Genomic DNA, 22,237 nt, shown 5'->3' with positions numbered 1-22,237 from the left:
TTTTCTACATTTTTGCTATGTGACACCAAAGAATTTGTCAAAAACCAATTAAACCAATTAATTAGAATTTGTCACACCATTATTTGTGAAAAAATAAGTAAATAAATTATATATATATATATATATATATATATATATATATATATATATATATGTGTGTGTGTGTGTGTGTGTGTGTGTGTGTGTGTGTGTGTGTGTGATGCGATCTGGGAAAACCTGCTGATGTCGCACTGGGACGTTCTCAGGAAATTCGAAAAATAGGTCAAATGTCAATTTTTTTTTGCCAAAATTATGTTTTCATTAAACTATTATTCTATAACATCTTGTCTATCATCTCTGAAAATATCTTGGCAAAATTAACTTGTTTTATGCAGAAAAACAGCAATTTATTGCAGCAAGCAGAACAGACTGTGTCTTTCTCTTATGTGAAGAATGCTCTGCAGAGGTGCTTTCTCTTAACACCACAAAAACCTATTATTTTTTAACCTATCAAAATAAACCACGTAACATATATAATAAAGGTGTATCAATGCACATTTCCCGCCAGTCCTGTGTAAACAACGGCAAGCAAAGTTTATTTATTTATTTTTTAAATATCGGGAGATGGTGGAGCGGAAGAGAACAAAGCAGTCTGAAGTAGCTGCTCACTTAAACGATCTGCTCGTCTCAGTCTGCTCAAGCTTGGTGTTGTCAGTGCCCTAAACGATGTTATAATGGACTATTTCACATCCAAAGATGAAGGATCATATGATGTTACTAAAGAGGAGGAGTCCGATGACAGTCTGTTATATGTACAGATGCGCGAACAGTTGCAGTGCACTCGCCTTTTCTAAATGTAAACTACACTATTCGTGCTATCTAAACATACAAGGGGTGATCAAACGTTCAGAGACTATGCCCATGATGAACAACGGAAAACTATCCTCTTCAGGGTAACATTAGTCTGTTTGTGTAATGATGAAGTATAGCACTCCTGACAGACCGCTCTCGTTAAACCCGTGAAGTGAAAGTGAAATCCATCTCACTTTAAACCTGTTTTTCTCAAAATTCCATTCCTGAAAATCATGGCTATCAGCCAACTTCAGATAGCCATAACTTTTGTTACGTTCAAGCTATGGACAAAACACAAGGTTTTGGAAAGAGCTTGAACCCAGTTTTCATATGGTATCAAAATTCACCATATGTTGGATTTTCCTAGATCGCATCACACACAAACACACACACACACACACACACACACGTATGTACATATTATGTATGTATATACATATTTGTGTGTGTGTGTAATAATACTGTATGTGTGTGTAATAATAATTTTAACAAAATAAGAGGGATCATGAAAATTGCATGTTATTGTGTATTTAATATTGTCCCGAAAAGCTATTTCACATAACAGATGTTTATATATTCTCCACAAGACAAAATAATAACTGAATTTATAAAAATGACCCCTTTCAAAAGTTTACATAACCTTGAATATTTATACTGTGTGTCGTTTCCTGGATGATCCACAACTGTCTTTCTGTTTTGTGATAGTTGTTCATGGGTACCTTGTTGATCCTGAGCAGTTCTGCCTGCTGCCTGCTGTTCTTCAGAAAAATCCTCCAAAAAGCAATGGGATAAATGGATGGGATTGAAGGGATGGATGGTTGGATAGATTGGGGAATGGGATTGGGGGATGGATGGATGGGATTGAAGGAATGGATGGATTGGGAAATGGGATTGGGGATGGATGGATGGATGGGATTGGAAGGATGGATGGGATTGGATAGATGGACGGGATTAAAGGGATGGATGGACGGGATTAGAGAGATGGATGGGTGGATGGGATGGGATGGGATTGGAAGGAAGGAAGGAAGGAAGGAAGGATGGATGGATGGATGGATGGATGGATGGATGGAGGGAGGGAGAGAGGGAGGAAGGGAGGGATGGGATGGGATGGGATTGGAAGGATAGACAGATGGATGGGATGGGATGGGATGGGACTGGAGGGATGGATGGATGGATGGATGGATGGATGGAGGGAGGAAGGGAGGCAGGGATGAATGGATGGATGGGATTGAAAGGATAGATGGACAGATTGAGGGACGGATGGAGGGAGGGATGGGATTGAAGGAATGGATGGATGGGACTGGAAGGATAGATGGACAGATGGAGGAATGGGATGGGATTGGAGGGATGGGATGAATGGATGGGGATTGAAAGGGACCTAATACTGAATTGTGCCCACTCCAACAAAGTAAACAAGACTATTTGCCAATAGTCAAATGTCCGTGTACACCAGACAGATGTCTGGCTGTCTCTGTTCCTCTAACCACAGACTGGGGAATGAAGAAATTTCTCTTTTGCACTTTGTGAATCTGTCTGGCTCTCATATCACCCTGTGCAATGCAAAGAGCAGCCTGCGTGACCTCAGCAGGCACAGAGGTCAACTCTGAGTGTTGCCCAGGGCCCTTAAAAAGAAACCCATTTTCCCAACTCTCCTCTTCAGAAAGGGGACTGTTTATTAAATTGGCTAATGACCAGGTGGTTTAGCAAAGGTCACTGAATTTTAAAAACCTTCCAAACCGCACCTGCTCCCCGAGCCTTACGTCTCAACTTCACCCTTGATTTTTAGCCTCAAGTGAATCAGAAAGGTCATCGAGGGACAGTTGTGGGTAAATGGGAAGATGGGAACGAAACCTGCTGCACTGTTTTCTCATCTTACTTTCATGAGCTAAGCAGGGACAGGAAAGAGGAGAGATCACGGCTCTGAGAATTCTGCCAATTAAGATGTGCTTTGAATTATTCCAGGGATTATTAAAGTATTGGAGTCACCATAATTTGTTTGTAAAGGCTACGCTAACGTGACAATAAAGGCAAAGACTTTCGACTCAGATGTAGCATAATTTCACCACCTGACAGCCACCTTGGCAGTTCAGATATAAATGGAGAACATTGTGCTTAAAGCCGGATCCTTATGCACTTTCTTCCTGAAGAAGGCAAATGATTATCCTTGAGTTTGGAGGTGAACACGTTACATGTCCTTGAAGAGGGTTGTAAATCCAGGCATCTCTTTTACTGAGGAATACTAAGTGAGATTTTCACCGTTGGTTCGTCCAGTAAGGGAAATAGGCTCAATGAGAGAGTGAAGCGAAAGAAGGTGCTTCATAATTAAAAAGCCCGTTCGGCTCGTTTATCTCCATCATTAAGGCATAATCACTCCATTGTAAGATGCACCTCATTTTCCTCTATTTAGATCAATCACTGTGAGCCCTTTGTGAGAGTGGAGTGCACAGGAGAGACCAGTCGCTGGTAACTGCTAGGAGACTCACCCCAGCATAGGAAATCAAACACTTTTGCAAAAGAGCGAACAAATGAACAGATGAATGAACAAAGGAATGGACAAACAGCAATCAGTGAGTGAAGAAATAATTTGTTTGATTGACTCACTTCATTGATTGTTTGGTTGCACAAGTGAATCAATTTTAGACCTCTCTTTACTTGAATTCTAATTCTTCTTAACAATCTTTCTTAAAATGATTTTAATTTTCATAATTACATTTACTACTGTGCAATAAGCATGAAAACAAACAAGAAATCAAACACTTGAAATGAATGAATAAACAAATAAACAGCAATCAGTTAGTGAATAAGTGAATCAATGGTAGGCTTTTTTACACATATATATAGTACTGTTACAACAGTACAAAAATGAACAACACAACAACTATAAAACGATTAATAAATTCTATAAAACAAACTGTTCAATGTTAATGGTGTCTAATGCATTAATGCTAGCAAACTGAACATTATTTTAAGTGTTATTTATATATTTATATTGTGGTTATGCTTACACTGCTGGTCAGAAGTTGGAATAATTCATGTTTTTGAAAAAAAAAGAGTCTTTTATTCTCACCAAGGCTGCATTTATTTGATGAATCATACAGTAAACACAATAATATTGTGAAATATTATTGCTATTTAATTTTTTTATATATAATTGTAACAATTGTTAATTGTTTGATATATTTAAAAATGCAATTTATGTTTTGACCATGAAGACATTGAAGACTGGAGTTTTGGCTGCTGAAAATTCAGCTTTACATGAATAAATAAAATTTTAAAATATAAATATGTATAAAATGTAAAAGTTATTTTAAATTGTAAGAATAGTTCACAATATTACCGTATTGACCAGAATATAAGACGACCCCGATTATAAGTCGACCCCCTTTTTTCCAGATGTACCTTTTTGAAAACCAAATCTTGTTTTTTTGTTTTTTTTTCTCAATGTAAAACAATTTTTTTTTTCTTAAATTATTTTCATATTGCATATTTTTACTATTTAAATTTTTGTTTTGAAAGTATGGTAAATACTGGTAAAATTTACCAACAATGACATTTAAAAATATACACTTTTTGATATATAAAAATAACAGGTAGCCCATCTGAATTATATAACATTTAGGCTATCCATCTCATAGTAGCCTACCAAAATTTTATTAACAGTAGAAGTGAAATCTTATTGTAGTCTTCAAATCTGGGTACTGTCTTCTGTTTTAAAATCACTTACAGAGGAAGTTTGTTCCCATCAGGCTAACATGACAGTCACGACTCATGCCGTTTTTTTCTTTTGTTTTCACTCGCAATCTTTACAACACACATTACATTACATATTTCATGGCACACTTGTTTTATGCGTATTTGGCGCCACCTATTGTTGTGGGTGTATTATTGACATGTCAAAGTCTAGACCCTGAATATAAGACGACTGCCTTTTTTCAGATGTATTTCCATCGTCTTATATTCGGGTCAATTATATATATCATTTTTTTTTTTTTTTTTTTTTAAACATTCAAAGATTTTGATTGAATTAACTTTTGTCTGGTAGTGTATATATACTGTACCATCTGATTAATGAACAAACAACAATCTGTGAGTGAAAGAATGATTTGACTGTCTACCCGACTAACAGAATCAATTAATCATGAATGCATTAGTTTCTTTCATTTGTGTTTATATGCAATTTTGCAAATACATCCATGCAGCCAGTAGCACTGTGATGACTATACAACACTCCCAGCACACTTTATGACCATTTCTAACTCTCGCCTGCCCTTCTTTCCATCAACATGATTGATTCTGCTAGACTCTGCCTGCCATGCTGTACTGTGTCTACGTGCGATGTCTGTTTAAGCAGAAGATTCGATTACGATCTTTTGAACTGCAGCTACACCAGTTTTCATCTTCAATTGGGTGTGATGGATTGACAGGCTTCAGTCTTACCCCATCTGGTTTGCCATCGGAGGCTGTGACCGTTAGCGTGTAGTGATCCGTGATCTCTCTGTCCAGCATCTTCGCCAGCAACAACAGGCCAGACCTGAAAGCAAAGATGGTGTTGAAAACCTGAGGATTATAGAGCCCAGAGGTCTAAGTGTTTTAACTTTATGGTGGCTTTAGAGGGCAAGCGAAAGTGAAAGAGGGAAAATGTGTTAAAATTCACACCATGTGCTGAGAAAACAAAACTGGAAAATGTCATACGCACAACAGGCCACAGCCAAAATCCAGACAAAGTGAATCATTTTTGGCTGAAATTAGTTCATCAAATATAGCCTGGATGGAATTATGTGCTGCTGAATGAGACGGCTGGGCAATATACTCATTTCTTGTAAGACCTGTGCCACTGTGAAAGGCTGAGGACATTTTACGTGTGCCTGGGACGATTAGGACTGAATTAATTGTTGTCAGGCAACATCGGCCATGAGTAAAACATTGTGCCTCATTCAAATGAGTTCTAGAGCACAGTGCATTTGGTCACACATTTAAATTTGCTTACATGGTAATGCAAGTTTAACTAAGAACTCATGGAGTAGTGAGTGAGACATACACCAAACTCTGCATCGATATTTGTCATTGCATGCCATTCATATTTTTGTGAGATAAAACATATACAGACAGAGCTGGGTAGCAACTGATTACATGTAATCTGGATTACGTAATCAGATTACAAAAATTAAGTATTTGTAATTAGATTAAAGTGCATTTTAAAATACTCCGAATCAGACTACAGTTACTTTTTTATTGATTACATGATTACATATTATTAAATGCCACTAAACTAGCTCTAAACAAATAAAATATATGTTTTGTTTTAATTGATGTTATTTTAAAATCCCTTATTTTAATTTTAAATTTTTATAATTTAATTAATTATTAGCTTTTCAAACCCCTTACAGTTCCTTCATAAACCCCAGTTTGGGAAACCCTGGTAATGTAATATTTAATGCACTTCATATTGTTAATACAGTGAAAAAAAAAAAAAAAAATATATATATATATATAATGTATGTATGTATGTATGTATGTATGTATACTGTATATTTGATCCCCTGCTGATTTTGTACGTTTGCCCACTGACAAAGAAATGATCAGTCTATAATTGTAATGGTAGGATTATTTGAACAGTGAGAGACAGAACAACAACAACAACATCCAGAAAAAGCATTTCAAAAAAGCATCTCCAAATCTGTTCCGATGAAGAAACAAACTCATCTTTTTTTATACATTTTAAATAAATGGCTATTGTGGATAAGATGCATAGTGTATAAGATAATTATAAATTTGATTCTATGGAGATTTATTGGAAATTACTGAGTTTACAGTTTTATTCATTTTATTCTTTAAATTTAGACTTTTCATAACTAACAAGTTATTAAAAAACAAGAGTACTTAAATAGCACTAACTTCAGCATGCTTTTATGCCATCCACTTTGTTATTATTCATGAATCAAGCATAATTATTTTCCGTCATTTGATGAACAACTGCTGTCCTGATCGATAGAAAGGGAACACAACTATATCTTTAAAATAAAAATCCATTTACTTTCTGTGGTCAGTAGTTTGATGTTAATTGACATTTGTGGCAACAAAGTACTTCTACTGAAGGTCTAATTTGTGAAGAAAAGATGAAAAATAATTTGGTTTCAATACAGCATATCAATATTTCATCACATTTAATGCCTTCTTAAATGGATAGAGAGTGTTTAATGAATAAGATGGAGTGCTGAAATACCATATGCAAAAGTGCCACAACTGTTTAGCGAATTTGCCCTTTCATGTTTAGAAACAGACAATCACTCTCTCCTGACACGATATGTCCCCCAAAACCCCCAGAGGATCTGTGAGACGGGTGGACACTGTTGCAGACAGTCATGCGTTCTCCAAATCAAATAAACAAATTCAAAGTGGCATCTTCAAGGCTCCAGAGGACCTCATGTATATTCATCATGCATTCACTGCAAAGCATAGTCTGTACATGTCTAAGAGCATGCTCACACCCTAAATTACTCCTCTACTGAACAGCATTAATTGTAATGATAACCAGAGAATACACAAGTTTATTATTGGCATTATAAGCAGCAGCTGCCAAGATAAACCAAACCAGACGGGCTGGTTATGAAAAAGCCATTTATATCTGGTGTTTCTGAATAACTGAAAAGAAACAGAAGGATATTTATTTATTGTCACAAAACCCCAGTTTTAAAGGAGTCATGTCATCAATCTTTGTTTTTTTTTTTTTTTTTTTTTAATAAATTAGTTGTACTATGAAACAACTATAACTTTCAGAATTCAAATTTAGTGAAACTACAGTCAAAAAATTAGAAGTTCATTTTGCAACTATCTTACGTAATAGACATAATAGATTTGAATAAATGCACATAAATGCATGATTCCCCACAGTCGCACATCAACGATGACAAATTGTTGTTTAGAAATGTCGAAGTAAAATAAATATGGCATATTGAGCACTAAATTATGATATGAGTAAAAACGTTAAGCCTTTTGCTATTTCTGGCTGTGCGTAGCACCTATACATAGCAGATCCTTCTGAGGAATCCCAAAGTTAGAAATGAGTGGATTAAGTTTCATTTTTAACAACGTCTATTATCATTTTAGTTATTATTATTTAGCTCTTATTCATCAGATGAACAATAAGTGTAATGTTTCTGTGTAGATTGTTTTATGAGTATATCACAGCGTATATTACTTCTGTTTTCCAAAAGCACAGCAGCAAACACACACTGATCAATGTAATGGGTAGGTAAATAAACAAATAAATAAATAAATAAATAGAGATGTTAGCATCGGCAAAGCAACTTTATTTATTTATTTACACTAAAAAAAAAAAAAAACTAGTGTTAAGTGTCTTAAACCAAAGGACACAAAGGTTGAAGACCTGAACTATCATGCCTCATATAAAAGTTATTAGATATATTTGTTTCCAAAATAAAGCAGGTGAGTTGGCACTTTAGCCTATGCTAAGTTAAGAATATCTCAAATCCATTTAAAACTCTTACATCCCCTCTGCTTGAAAATCTATCACAGTCATTTTGAACTTTTCTGAATAATTCCACATTAAAATTCCATTTCGCTTACTTTATGAAAGGATAACCCCACACTTCCAACCCCCATGAAAGTGCTTTTTAAACATATACTTTATATCACCATATTCACCCTCCAGCCAGACTTTTCCAGACTCCAGTTACACACAATCCCCTCGAACAGACAGCTCTATCGTAAACTCCGTGGGGAGCAGAAGGCATTGTGGGAAGGAGGAGAGGAAAGGAAGAGACTGTAACTGCGAGAGATAAGCTCAGGTAGTTCAAGAAATATAGCTATATTTGTTCTACTCTTCATTTGCTGCTTATTGAAAGAACAGTGGCAGTTCATTAGAAGTGCATCCTGGTTGTGGTATCCTGCTTAAATAACTCGAGAACAGGATCAGAAGCCTTGCTCCGGGCTATGATTGAAATGCCCTTTGGTACACTGCACACTACGGAGTATAACATGCTTTACTAAATGCATTACTAAAGAAAGAGAGTGTGAGATATCGGCCACCTAATGTTGTTTACTCGTTTTATGGAGTGCTAAATCAAATAAAATGCATCTGAGCTTTTGCTATGAAAACATTTCGGGACTTTTGGCCCTTCACTGCAAGCAAAAGCTGAAATGTCTTAAGTTGCTATTTGAAATGGAAGAATTAATATTTTCATCAGTCCTTATTAATTATGCATCATGTTTGTGTCATAATGTAATCTGCATCCAGTGCATGCAAGGATGTGGCTAATCCAAACACACAAATATTTCACAGAGAAAAAGCTTTTGTTTCTCTCTGTTTTTCTGTGAATGCAAAGCATTGTGTGAATGAGTCTGTGTCTGAATCACAATTAAAATATCTTCTTTGCTTATTCAAACCCCAAAAACGATGGATTTTGTCAGAGCAGCCTTTTTCCAGCCTTTCAAAGTGAGCTTACGTTTGGGAGACTTCAAAGATGTTGTTTGGATCTCCTCTCAGTATGGTATATGTAATGGGATCTCTTTCACGGTCGGTTGCCTGCAAATGAGAGAAAGCGTTTTTGTGTTACACTAATTCAATTATGATGAGAAAGCCCCCAAACTTTGCGATCAGGAAACACAAAAATATATTGTATTTGGGCAGCTGACATATTGGGATGTATATTATGTACTGTATATTCTATTGAAATGTATTTATTTATTTAAATTTAGCATCAATATTTTGGTGAAAATTTATGAGAATATATTTCTATAAACATACAGGTCAAAAGTTTGGGCTTAAATAATAAATTTACAGTAAAATTTACAATTAAAAATACAAATCGTAAGATTGTGAAGCATTTTTACAATATATGTTAAAAATGCTATATTTTCCTTTAATGCAAAGCTAAATTTTCAGCAGCCATTAGTCTTCAGTGTCACATGATTCTTCAGAAATCATTTTAAGCAGCAGAAATCAAGATTTTTTCTAGAAATCATTAATATTAATATTATTAAAATAAATTATTAAAAATATTAAAATATATTAAACTGACCAAAAGTGACAGTACAATTATTTTCATGTTTTGTTTACTAAAAATAAAACAAAACAAAACAAAACAATAATCAAAAATCAACTATTATCTTAATTATTCCAAACTTTTGACATACATACAGTGTGCATACATTTATAATTATAACATTAATAATTAATAATATTCAATACATTTTTGTTGAAACAATAATACCCTTATGAGAGCAGCTCAACTGGAGCTGATGGGTTAGTCACCTGTATGTTGAGCAGTGTGGCTCCAGTCCTCATGGCCTCACTGACCTCCAGGCTGTATATGAGCTGAGGGAAACGGGGAGGACTCTGGTTGTTGGGGGGCAGTACTTCGATATACACCGTTGTGATGGAACTTCTGAAGAAACAAAAGGAACATGATTTATATTCCTTTGTTTGACCAATGTATTAAGTGTCTCATTCAAGGGTACGGCATGATAGCTAATGCATCCCTTCCAGCTACTAACTATGCCACACCAGCCACAAAATGATCAGAATGCACAACGAGTTTCAACATATAATATTCTAAAATGTTATGGCTCTGTTCCAAAATCGAGTGATCTGACTAAATAGGGAACACTGCAAGGCACCACAGGCACTCCTGACACAAAAGCAATTTCAAAACGTAGAGATTCCATAATCACACTGCGTTGTAATATGCCTTCTTATAACTATATATATATATATATATATATATATATATATATATATATATATAAAGAAACATTATATACGTTTTAAACTATTAACTTTTTAAAGTAATGTTTATGGAATGTTTTTAACTTTATTAATATTTTATTTATGTTCTCATAATGTTGAGAAAAAAACATTCTTAGAACAACATTCTCGGAATGTCCTTGATGATGTTATTTGCACTTGAACGTTCTAAAAAAAACTTTAAAAAACATTATAATCACAAAAAGTAAACTGGATATGTAGTCTTCTTGGAATGCTAAAAATAAACGTTAATATAATGTTATATTTTGAGTGAAAATAAAGAACAGTAGAAGAGTAAGAAATGTTTGGACATTTCATCATTTTATAAGAATTTTATAATTTTTTTAACCTAAATTTGTTACCTGGGTATGAACCCATCACATAAAAATGTTTTTGACTTAAACATAGTTTCACTTGGTTTCAGTTTTATAAAGTGAAGATGAATCAAACTTATTTTCTGTAATCACGAGATGCAATCGGATGCTGTTGATTGAGCACATGCAGCATTTTTATATGGACTCTGATATGGATTTTCTTTTGACAAAGAAAATCACCATGAAGCTTCCTGCAAGATCTGAACACTTTTCTGTAAGCCTAGCTAACAATAGCAATCCAATTCCAGGTTGTTTTCTGGATGTTTAGTGAAAACCCAACCTGGTGCTGTCATTGTTTTATGGCACATTGTATCAAGGCGCTCATCAGCGTGGTTGAAGCAAATTAGATCGGGGAGTATTTTCGCTTTGGAAATGTTCCAGTATGATGAATTTGATGCCAGCGCTCTCATAAAACTTTAAAACAGAAAAATAAGAGATGAAAATAACTATCCGGTTCTCACAAGCTTACCCGCCATCTGTCCAACACATATAATAGCACACCTGCTGCCTTTGGCTTTAACCATATACCTCTCTACAATACCTCGACAAAGTGGATACACAGTTTCGACCAAGTATCACTCTGTGGAGAAGAACTTCAAATTTAGGTTGATTTGTTGTGACTATTAAACACTTTTAAACTTGTTCCCGAACAGAAGAGTGAAACAATGCATTTCCTGAACTTCCTTTGCCCCCGTTCTATTTCTGCTTCATTCCTCCGTATTGATTCGGCGGTCAGCAAGAATTACAGAGGGCAGCAGCTGCTATGAATTGGACAGGGAGGGAGGTAGCGGCAATTAGAGTGAAAAGCCCTTAATTTCCGCTCTTTCAAGTGTCAGCCGGACAAGAGCAGGGGCCAATATCGACAGAGTGTTCTTGGGGATATTTCTGAAGCAAAATCTCTCACTGTGTGGCATTGTATTGATCTCAAACTGGGCATGTGAGGTGGAGTCTTCTGTTAGAGAGTGAGAGGTGCTCTCGTTTTCAACCCTCATTGGGTTTTCAGTTGATTTACCTTCTCTGGGACACAGGGCTGGTGTCGGAGGCCCTAACGGTGAGGGCGTAGGAGCGGCCCACGGTCAGGTTGACACCGGGTAGCACGGTGATCATTCCTGTGTAGTCATTGATGGTGAAGTGTCCCTGATCCCCTGCCAAGATTTTGTAGCTCACCAACCCGTTGGGACCCTCATCAGCGTCCACTGCTGTCAGCTAAAAAAATAAATTGGAGCCGTTACTTCAGAAAGGACCTGCAAAGGTGCTTATTCACGTTTATCACTGTCCAAGCTTCATCTTTGGACCAGGCTGAGTCATGAAACCTGCCAAGTACATGCCCGGGTCATGTTTGCCAGATTCACTTAAAAGATTTCAGCACATTCAGCAACTGGCTACACTGGATTATGGGTAATTAGTCAATAAAGAGACTTTGTGTGTGTGTGTGCTTAAGCAACTCTTTAGTGAATTTACATCAATCATTTTCATTTTTATTTCATATTACACTGGGTGGATTTTTATCATTATAGGGTAGTTGTATACACACACTGCCAACACACATTTATGTTCAAACAACATGTAAAAGTGAATTTTGCATCCGATGACCCCTTTAATCTTCACGCAAAAGTACTTAAGACAGTACTTCAAGTAGTAGTAATAATAAAAATAATAATAAAATTGCAAAACTTGATATGAACTGCAATCTAAAATATACAAGACTTCAATTGAAATCCTTTAAAAATCAAATAATTTTATCAAAAATCCTATACATATTTTTGATTATTAAATTAATTACTATTAACTTTGTATATAATAATAATAATAACAACAATTATTACTATTATTATTACATTTTTATTTTAATTAAAATTATATTTTAATAATCATTTATAACAATTATATAATGTAGCACAGCTCTTTCCGATTCACTGATTCTACAGACAGGGAGAAAAGGATTTATTTCAGAACCTTTATGAAGTGACAACTACCAGCATACAATGTAGCAGTTAACCTTTTACATGATACAACTTGCACTTTTTAATTTTGACTTCTAGGGTCAATTTTTCAGCATGTCAGAGCAAATCTGCGCTCTGCTCATGTTCTGATTGCAAAGGAATCAGTTATGCACACATTTCCAAAAAAAAAAATTCCCATTAAGACAAAGATTAAACAGAGATCTGAGCAATTATTGCAGCAATAAGCCCCTCGTAAATGTGGGAACTACAGCTATTAATTCAAATGAGTGGATTAATGGTGAAAATCTCTTCACAAACGATTTTGCCTTGTTTTCCAGGAAAGACATCTAAACATTTCTAAAACAAGGTCAATGTATTCGAGAAGCGAAATTGTATAAAATACCTATTTTCAGAGAATATATCCATAGTGTATTTTTTGGCTGTATTTTCTACTATATAAAGTATAAAAAGTGCAAATTAAAATATATCGTCAGACAATAAGGCTTTAAGTAAATTCACAATTTTTTTTCAAGGATGCTTCGATGTCTTTCTTGGAACCCCAGACAAATTGCAGATAAAGATATGATTTTATTGCAGTGAAAGAGTATCTTATTGATTACCTGTAAGATTGTGTCTCCAGGCGGCATATCTGTGTAAACATTCACACTGTAGGAGACGTTGGGGAAGGTAGGCGTGTTGTCATTGGCGTCAATCACAGTGATATTAACAGTGACTGGAGAGCTCTCCTGAACTCCATCTGAAGCAGTCATCTACAGAAGAAGTAATGTTAATATCAAAACTGTGATATTAAACGTGTTAATATCAAAACACACTTAGCGCAGTGAGAAGAATCACATTTGGTTCTTAATTTCAAAATTACACATTGTGCACAGATAAATCACTGCCAAATCAGCCAATTTAGAAAAGGAAAGCTAAAAGCAAAATTTGAAAATTGCTGATAACTACCTATCAGTACACAGATACAGTGATATAAAAGGCAGATAGCCTCGTGCATTTTCCCTTTGCTTATTGTGATAGCAGAAGCCTAGCCAAATTATTCAAATGAATGCTCCTGCGTAGAGAGAACAGTCCATTGGCGGTACTCCCAACAGCCTCACTAGCTGTCAACTAGACTAATGGGATATCACAGAGAGGTTGTGGACTGCACTGTGAGAAGGGCGAAGTGTTTCTGTCAACCTCCACATGGAATAAAAGAGCTGAAGCTCAAGCACAGAAGGAGGTAGTCAAGTCAAATATCATGAAAAAAAGACAACACCAATGAAAACATGTTAATAACTGATGGTTGGATATGAATTTTGTGATGGCAATGCAGATACAAAGGTGATAAAGGCCTATATAATCACACAATTTCATTTAAATAACACATTCAGAATTTCTGCAGTCAAATTTAAATTCATGTTACATAATATGCGCTAAAGAAATTTGAAATAAATAATTTGGAAATGAATCATTTTTGAAACAAAAATCTGAAGCTGATAAAAATAAATAAGTAAATTTGTAAAATAAACAAATGTATACTCCAAATAGGATTCTGTAATCTATTATAATAATTTTTCCCAAAAAAATTAAGAAGAAAAAAAAAAAAACACAGATAAAAAGAAAGTAAATAATGTAACCAACAGTACACTCAATAATGTTTGGACTGGTAAATACAATTTCGAAAAGACCAGGTAATGTTTATTTTACATAAAGTACATAGCAAATATGATATAGCGGAAAACAGCTGGACAAGCAGAAGTTTGCGAGATTTGTGGCATTAAATGTTTTTTTCTTTATAAATTTAGTTAAGATTTACTTAAAATGCATATTTGCTAAATGCAGACAGTATATGAATAAAGTATAGCACTTGCTATTCAATTATTAGACAGAACTGTTAAACAAAGACAGTAAACTAATGAAGATGGAGAATAGGTGCTCATGTGCTTGGCTCCCAACACTTTTAAAATAAAAGCCCCACTCACGATGCTTATCTGTGAAACAGAAAATTATCGGCTGATGATGCGATTAATTAAAAATTGCAAATATTGCCTGAAAATATCAACTTTGGCAATTTACTGGTCAACCAGTTGTTTAATGTGTGGCCTTTGGTAAGGTTAGTGTAGGGTATCAGAGAGAATCAGACAATTTAAGATTCGATCAGAACATGGTTGGAACCACCCAAAGAGCCAAATTCCACAAAGAGGCCCAGGATAACCAGACAATGTCATAAATCTGTCCACGATACCCTGGCGCCACCAACTAGCAGCTTTGAGCATTCTCACAGCATTAAAACAAAAGAATACTTACTGACAATTCCAACTCAGAATTTGATGCAAGTAACCAAGATTAATGCTCAAAGTGATGCAGAGCATGAACATCACATTTAAATCCATGATAGAAATCATGAGCAAAAGACTTTCTCAGATTGACTTCCCCCCACCTAGAGGACAAGAACCAGACTGAGATTCCTTATGAGACCTTTTAACCTCTTTGTTCCTCACAGAACACTTTCTCACATTCACAGAATGGTACAGAATCTGCCTTCACATGTATATATGCACCTAAATTATGCTAAAAGGAATTATGAGCAACTAATCATTTCTATGCATAGCTCCATATTATGTATGTAACCCACACATTTGACTATCATAACCAAATCACTCATTGTGCATGCATTTTGAATAACTATTGAATAGTGTATAGGTTTATATTCATGTTGGGTATGTATAAGTTTGAAAATTCATGTTTTGAACACTCACTCGGGCTGTTGTTTCACAGTCGGAGAAGATACAGGAGAGACAGAAAAACAATAGGCGCAAGCTACTTGACACTTTTGTTGTTGTTGTTGTTGTTTTCATCATCCGTAAATTCTGGAGAGAAATAGTGCAGACACTGGACAAGGATGCAACTTTCTAGTTTGTCAGCAGACTTTCTAGTCCGACACTTTCATTTTATGCCTGACTTTCTAGTTTGCTATCAAATTAAGCATACTTTGAAAGACAAAAGTGTAAAAAAAACAATGAAGTCTACTATGGCAATAACCACCATCTAACAACACTCTAGCAACCACATAGCCACACAAAGCTCACAGAACTTAGAATCCATGACAGCATGCTAACAAATTTGCATCATAGCAGCTAGTTTTGCGCATTTTCTTTGCAAAATATAATATAATGTTCATTTTTAATTGATTATTATTTTTATGACAGTAGTTACCAATACCAGCTAGTCCACGTGGTTATCCTTGAAACGCTACTCAATAAATGTAGAATCTCAAAAAATCAGATGCAAGCGCAATACTTTCCTCTGTGTTATTTCAGAGAACAATTTCCTTCAAATTAACCGCATTGTGGGTATAACAACGTGGCCCAACAGACTCATTTAAATGAGCGAAAACAATGTTTATCGGCTACAAAGACAGGACAAATTAAATACTTGATATTCCACTGCTCCAGCAAACAAAGTTCATCTTGTCGCAAAACAGATAATGGCATCTCTAAGCAGCCATTTGTATGTGACACGCTAGCCTAACACGGCACAGTAACATCACCATTGGGACCCGAACTCCTCTGTTCCCTTAGATGAGACCAGCTGGTTTCAGTTTCTGAATGAATCGGCACTCAGCGGGCGTGAGGTGCAGTGCAGTGAATGTTAAGTCGTGCAGCCCATGTCCCACGAGCCGCCTGCGAAGCACGTCTGACTGTGAATCAGCATTCATTCCCAGTGCCCGCCACAATTTAGTGTTCTCATACCGTAATTACACACTCCTATAGAATCGGGCACAAAGGTCTTTTCAGCATGAAAGCATGGTGAGAAATGTCTAGTGATAAGCCCAGAGCATACTTTGGTTTTTATGTGTATTCTAGGGCATGCGTACAATGCATTCCCTATGCAATTTTCTATTTGCACATACTCTGTACTCATTTGTTTGTCCACAAGGCTGTTGTTTCACAGTTGAAACACAAATGCAGCAGACATAGCAACAACAACAAACTACTGTGGCCTATTTCAGGAAGCCAATGGGGGGAGGGGGTGATGGATTGGTTTAATTCTGTTTAGAGATCACAACAAAAAAAAAAAAAAGAAAAGAAACTGGCCCAATAAGCTTTGAGCCATGCGACATACATATATCTGATGTAAATAAAGTCACTCCCACTGTATCTCTTATTTCAATTTAAAGCAATTCATAGTGAAAGCAAAATTATTTTTGTGTGTACATATATATGTAAGAAAAGAAAGAGGTGTAAATAGTTGTCTCTGGATTTGAGAGAAAAAAAAATTGTGGAAAAACATGGACAATCTCAAGGTTACATGTCCATCTCCAGAGATCTTAATGTTCTTGTGTCCACTATGCGCAATATCATCAAGAGGTTTACAGCCCATGGCACTGTAGCTAACCCCCGCAAAATTAATGAAAAATTACAGCGAAGGATTGTTCGAATGGTGGATAAAGAATCCTGATTAACTTCCAAACAAATTTAAGCTGATCTGCAGACACAGGGTACAACAGTGTCAACTCGCACTATCCGTCGCCATCTGAATGAAAAGGGACGCTATGGTAGGAAACCCAGGAGGACACCACTGCTGACACAAAGGCATAAAAAAGTAAGACTGGAGTTTGCCAAAACTTATGGGACAAAACCACAATCCTTCTGGGAGAACGTACTGTGGACAGATGAGACAAAAGTAGAGCTTTTTGGTAAAGGACATCATGGCACTGTTTACAGAAAAAGAAATGAGGCCTTCAAAGAAAAGAACACAGTCCCTACAGTCAAACATGGTAGAGGATCAAAAATGTTTTGGGGTTGCTTTGCTGCTTCTGGCACTGGATGCCTTGACTGTGTGAACGGTATCATGAAATATGATGATTACCAAAGAATTTTGGGGCACAACATAGTGGCCAGTGTCAGAAAGCTGCGTCTCTACCAGAGGTCATGGGTCTTCCAGCAGGACAATGACCCGAAACACACTTCAAAAAGCACTCAGAAATGGTTTCAAACAAAGCGCTGGAGAGTTTTGAAATGGCCAGCAATGAGTCCAGATCTGAATCCCATGGAGAGATCTCAAAACAGCAGTTGGGAGAAGGCATCCTTCAAATCTGAATGACCTGGAGCAGTTTGCAAAAGAAGAGTGGTCCAAAATTCCAGTAGAGAGGTGTAAGAAACTCATTCATGGTTACAGGAAGCGATTGATTTCAGTTATTTTTTCCAAAGGGGGTGCTACCAAATATTAAGTTAAGGGTGCCAATAATTTTGTCCAGTGCATTTTTGGGTTCTGTGTGGAATTGTTTTTGAGTCACAGATCGGATGAATTTTCAGATAAGCAAGAAACAAAAAAAATATATATTTAAAGCACCATGAAGGATTTTTGACATAATCTTATGTGTAGCCTATGTATCTTAAATGCAGGGAGACGCGAAAGAGGAATCATCTCGGTGTTTCCGTGCTGTCTGAAACACGTCTCTATGCTTTTGCGTGCTTTGGCTGTGTGTGAAAACAGTGCCCGAGTAACGAATTGAGTTCTCTTTCATTTCTTCTTCTTGTGGTTTAAAATTGCTTTAACGTGTAAATTAATCTCAAAATAACATGCGTGCCGAACAGTGGGGTCTGGTCTGTACAAATCACGGATCAACGCTCCGTTTAACCTCTAATATAGACTATATGACAGATCAGAGTAATCTGTCATCTACTAATTTAACATGAAATTGTCAAATTGCTACTCCATATAAATCGCATACAACGGAAATACTGAATAATTAGAATAATCATTAACGCGCTATAAATAACAGTGTCACATGATCATATATAGGCTAAACATATTCCCAGAATATTCTTGCGACCCGGTAGCAATTCTTCCACGGCCCGGTAGTGGGTTGCGACCCGGTGGTTGGGGACCTCTGCTTTAGAATATATATATTTTTAAATTGCTAGACTAACATGTTTTCCTTTAGTTTTTTTTGTGAGCCTATAAATATTATTCATGAAATAAATTCAGTTCATTCACTTACATTAATAAAGTCGGATATTTTCTTTCAGCTGCTTTTATGGCAGCAGCTGTTTTTTTTGTTTGTTTTTTTCTGCCTTGTCAATATATTTAAATTCAAGCAAATCTCTTAATATTCATGGCAATTCTCTCACGAAAAGTGAATCAAACTGATGCACTCCATGTTTCGTGTGATTGGCTGCTTGCTGCAGAAGTCACACTTTCAGATGCACATGCTCTAGAGTTAATCGTAAAGTCTGGATCAAATCCTGAGTTGATAGAGAATGAGCATTCTGAACCTACCAAACTTGATCTAAACTGGGCTGGAATTATTTAGCTCTGTTAAAGGCCCCAATATACTTCAAGCAAAATCTTTCATCAAAACTGATGTGACTCTGTGTAATTTTGAACAAAATCAGGCCAAAACAAAGTTTGTAAAACCATGAACACACTGGAGAAATTATTAATAGTAGAAACTGAAGTAGTATTTCTAATTGAAAGTAATATTGTTCGCCAACAGTATGCACTGTTACACTGCAAAAGTATTTCAAACTTCTTTTTATCCCTAAGAGAAGACCTTAAACCTAGAATCTGTTCATCTGGGAATCAGGCAGCCAGGGTTGATAGACCCTTGAAGATGGCTCTTCATAGATAATAAACCAAATAATAAAACCTATTTTAATTCATGGGTGAACCATTCCTGTAAAATCTAGTGCGACCACACCTTTAACTACCAAATTAGGCCTCGTCCATCCCTCAACAACACAACCTCCAAATACATATCATTCAATACGATGTTACAGTAACAAACCCAAATAATTCATAGTGTGTTCAGATTGGCTAAAAAGAAGTTTGGGCTGCTCCCCTCACTGTTGTTTGCTGTGAGTCTGTCACAGAGACAGACATGATTCCTCATGACACCTATTTCAGTGATATCTGTCAGGTAGAGCCTGTGCACTTGACATGTCGGAGATGTGGCGTTCATGTGGTAGATGCAAGTTTGCATCTGGCATGGGGAATGCAATTATGCGATCCCACTCGTCTCTCCTCACAATTCTCTGTCTCCTCTTCACAGTATCATTCTAACAAAGAAGCTGAAGGTCCTGCAATAATAATAATAAAAAAAAAACAATAAAAAAAAAACATCTGGATGGGCAAATATAACACCGAGGCATCATTTTGCCTCAAGTCTGACAATGTTTTGGCTGAAACTAGCTAATTTAGAAGTTGTGACATCAACAAACAGCAAATTAGGACGTATTTAGAGCACACTGTACTTCAACAAATAATGGTGAAATTAGAAACTGTTGTTGCCACAGAGACAGTGTTACCCAATTTTACGAGGGAAATCAATCCTAGAGTCATGACATCATCTCAGCGAGGTGCTTCAAAAGCTGAGCTTATCACATGTGCAAAGTTAGGCACGTCAAACTAGACAGCTCAGACATCTCAGTTAGCACCAGGGTGCCGCTTAGGTGGAGTCCTTCATGTCGGTCCCTTCTGCTTAAAAACAAATTCAAGGACGTGCACCTCCAGTAAGAGTAAGTGAGCTGCATTACTGAAAGACACCATTACTGCATAAGTTATTTCATGTATATATGCAGCTGAGAAGGAAGCTTAACAACTACTACTGTCAGAAAAACATGATTAGATAGACAGCCAGATAGATACAAAATAGAAATCTTTTGTAACATTAAAATATTTTCACTGATTTTTATTAGATTTGATTTTTGATTTAAAAAAAACTTGACATTGTATTGTATGAATTTGCTATAATTTCTAGCAATAAGCATTAAATAAATTTGTACACAAAAAATAAAAATAAAAAATAAATAAATTATATATAAATATTAAAATAATAATGTTAATGTTATAATGTATTAGACTCTTTAAATGTATAACAATGAATATCTTTTAATCGTATTATTATAAGGTATAATTAATGTAACGGATTATCCTATAGTTTAGTATTATCCTATAGGTAAGTCAGCCACTTCACTAACTTCCACCAAAAACCAATCTGACCAGTCGCTCAGAAAATCCTTTTACAAATATATTGCATATTCTGGCTTTGTAGAAAATGCTGCTAAAAATGTTAAGCATGTATTAACAAGCAAGTGTGCCAAAACGTACAATTGCAGCAAACGTGTTTCCATTAACCAGGGAGATGCAATTGTGTATTCTTTGTCATAATAGTATGACCCATACTTCCATAATTTCCCCCGTCCTAAAAATACCATTGTTCTCTCTCATTAACAGGCCGACAGCACTATAATACACTCCACTGTATCACTGTAATATATGTCAGAGACTAAAATAACCACGGACGTGCTCAGCGTTAATTCAAATCCATTCACCACCAAGAAAAAATGTGGAGAAAACAGCAACCACCTACAAGTCACCAAATTGAGATCTGCATATCTCTATTGTACAGTTTGATAGGCAGAGAAATATGGTGCTTTTGTGTGAATTGCATAGTAGGACCCTGAGAGAATTACTGATGGCACGACTGCAGAGATCTGCATTGTCCATGTGACCTGATACGGCGCTGTGCTATCCAGCATGGCAACTAACTAAAATACCAACACTTTATATTTCACATTATTTGTCTTTATGGATTTCCACACTTTTTATATTATAAATATCTAAAGAGATTATACAAGTGCAACAGCATTACAAGACTCAGCTAGCAGCTGAAAATGCACTTTCTTACTCATGAAATCTGCAAAAATAAAGCATTTGAGATGTTAAAAGTGTTGTATCAGCACTGAGGTAAACATAATATTATCATGTAAAGTTTGGAATAATACATATTTTTCTAATGTTTTTGAAAGTCTCTTATGCTATGATCAAAAATACAGTAAAACAGTAATATTGTGAAATATTATTTCACTTTAAAATAACTGTTTTCTAAAATATTTAAACCTGGGTCAATCATGGGTTATCTTGTTTCATGCTATATATTGCTCAATTTACCCAGGTTAACAGTTAAACTTGGGTATTCAGATGCTGACAATTCACACTGTAAATTCCTAAACCCCGGGTTAACGTTCTTATTTGAATATCTGTGGCATCAGTGTCACTGATTGAACAAATGCAGCGCATTACCTGTTTACATAACAGCTCTAACTTATATTATTGCAAACTATATTGTCAAGTTTTTCCTGAATAGATTTTTTGCTGGAATATAAACATGGCTTTCAATAAATCAATACAACAATGGAAGAAAGTTGCCTCCTCAAAAGCCATGATTTATGTATATTTGTCTTTTTTATGTCTTTTTATGTATTTATTTATTTATGCTGTTGTTAATTACAGTCTCTTTGATAAATTATGGGTAC

At 35.7% G+C, this 22,237-nt stretch overlaps 1 protein-coding gene across 11 annotated transcripts in view; it reads right to left on the bottom strand.

Annotated features, from left to right (window-relative positions):
- The window catches only part of pcdh15b (protocadherin-related 15b), a 228,945-nt gene that overhangs the window by 97,877 nt on the left and 108,831 nt on the right, over nt 1–22,237 (bottom strand). For all 11 annotated transcript variants that reach the window (XR_009273731.1, XM_058794176.1, XM_058794175.1 and 8 more), the window contains 5 exons: nt 13,535–13,684; nt 11,984–12,177; nt 10,106–10,238; nt 9,297–9,376; nt 5,269–5,362 (listed from right to left, as the gene is read on the bottom strand). Coding sequence is in view for 10 of the 11 variants with exons in the window: in XM_058794176.1 (XP_058650159.1) it covers nt 5,269–5,362; nt 9,297–9,376; nt 10,106–10,238; nt 11,984–12,177; nt 13,535–13,684 (651 nt within the window). In the remaining variant the exon portion in view is untranslated. The remainder of the gene's footprint in view (nt 1–5,268; nt 5,363–9,296; nt 9,377–10,105; nt 10,239–11,983; nt 12,178–13,534; nt 13,685–22,237) is intronic.

Source organism: Onychostoma macrolepis, chromosome 12 (assembly GCF_012432095.1).
Source record: "Onychostoma macrolepis isolate SWU-2019 chromosome 12, ASM1243209v1, whole genome shotgun sequence".
NCBI classification, from domain to species: domain Eukaryota; kingdom Metazoa; phylum Chordata; class Actinopteri; order Cypriniformes; family Cyprinidae; genus Onychostoma; species Onychostoma macrolepis.
This window is presented reverse-complemented; position numbering and strand designations above follow the sequence as displayed.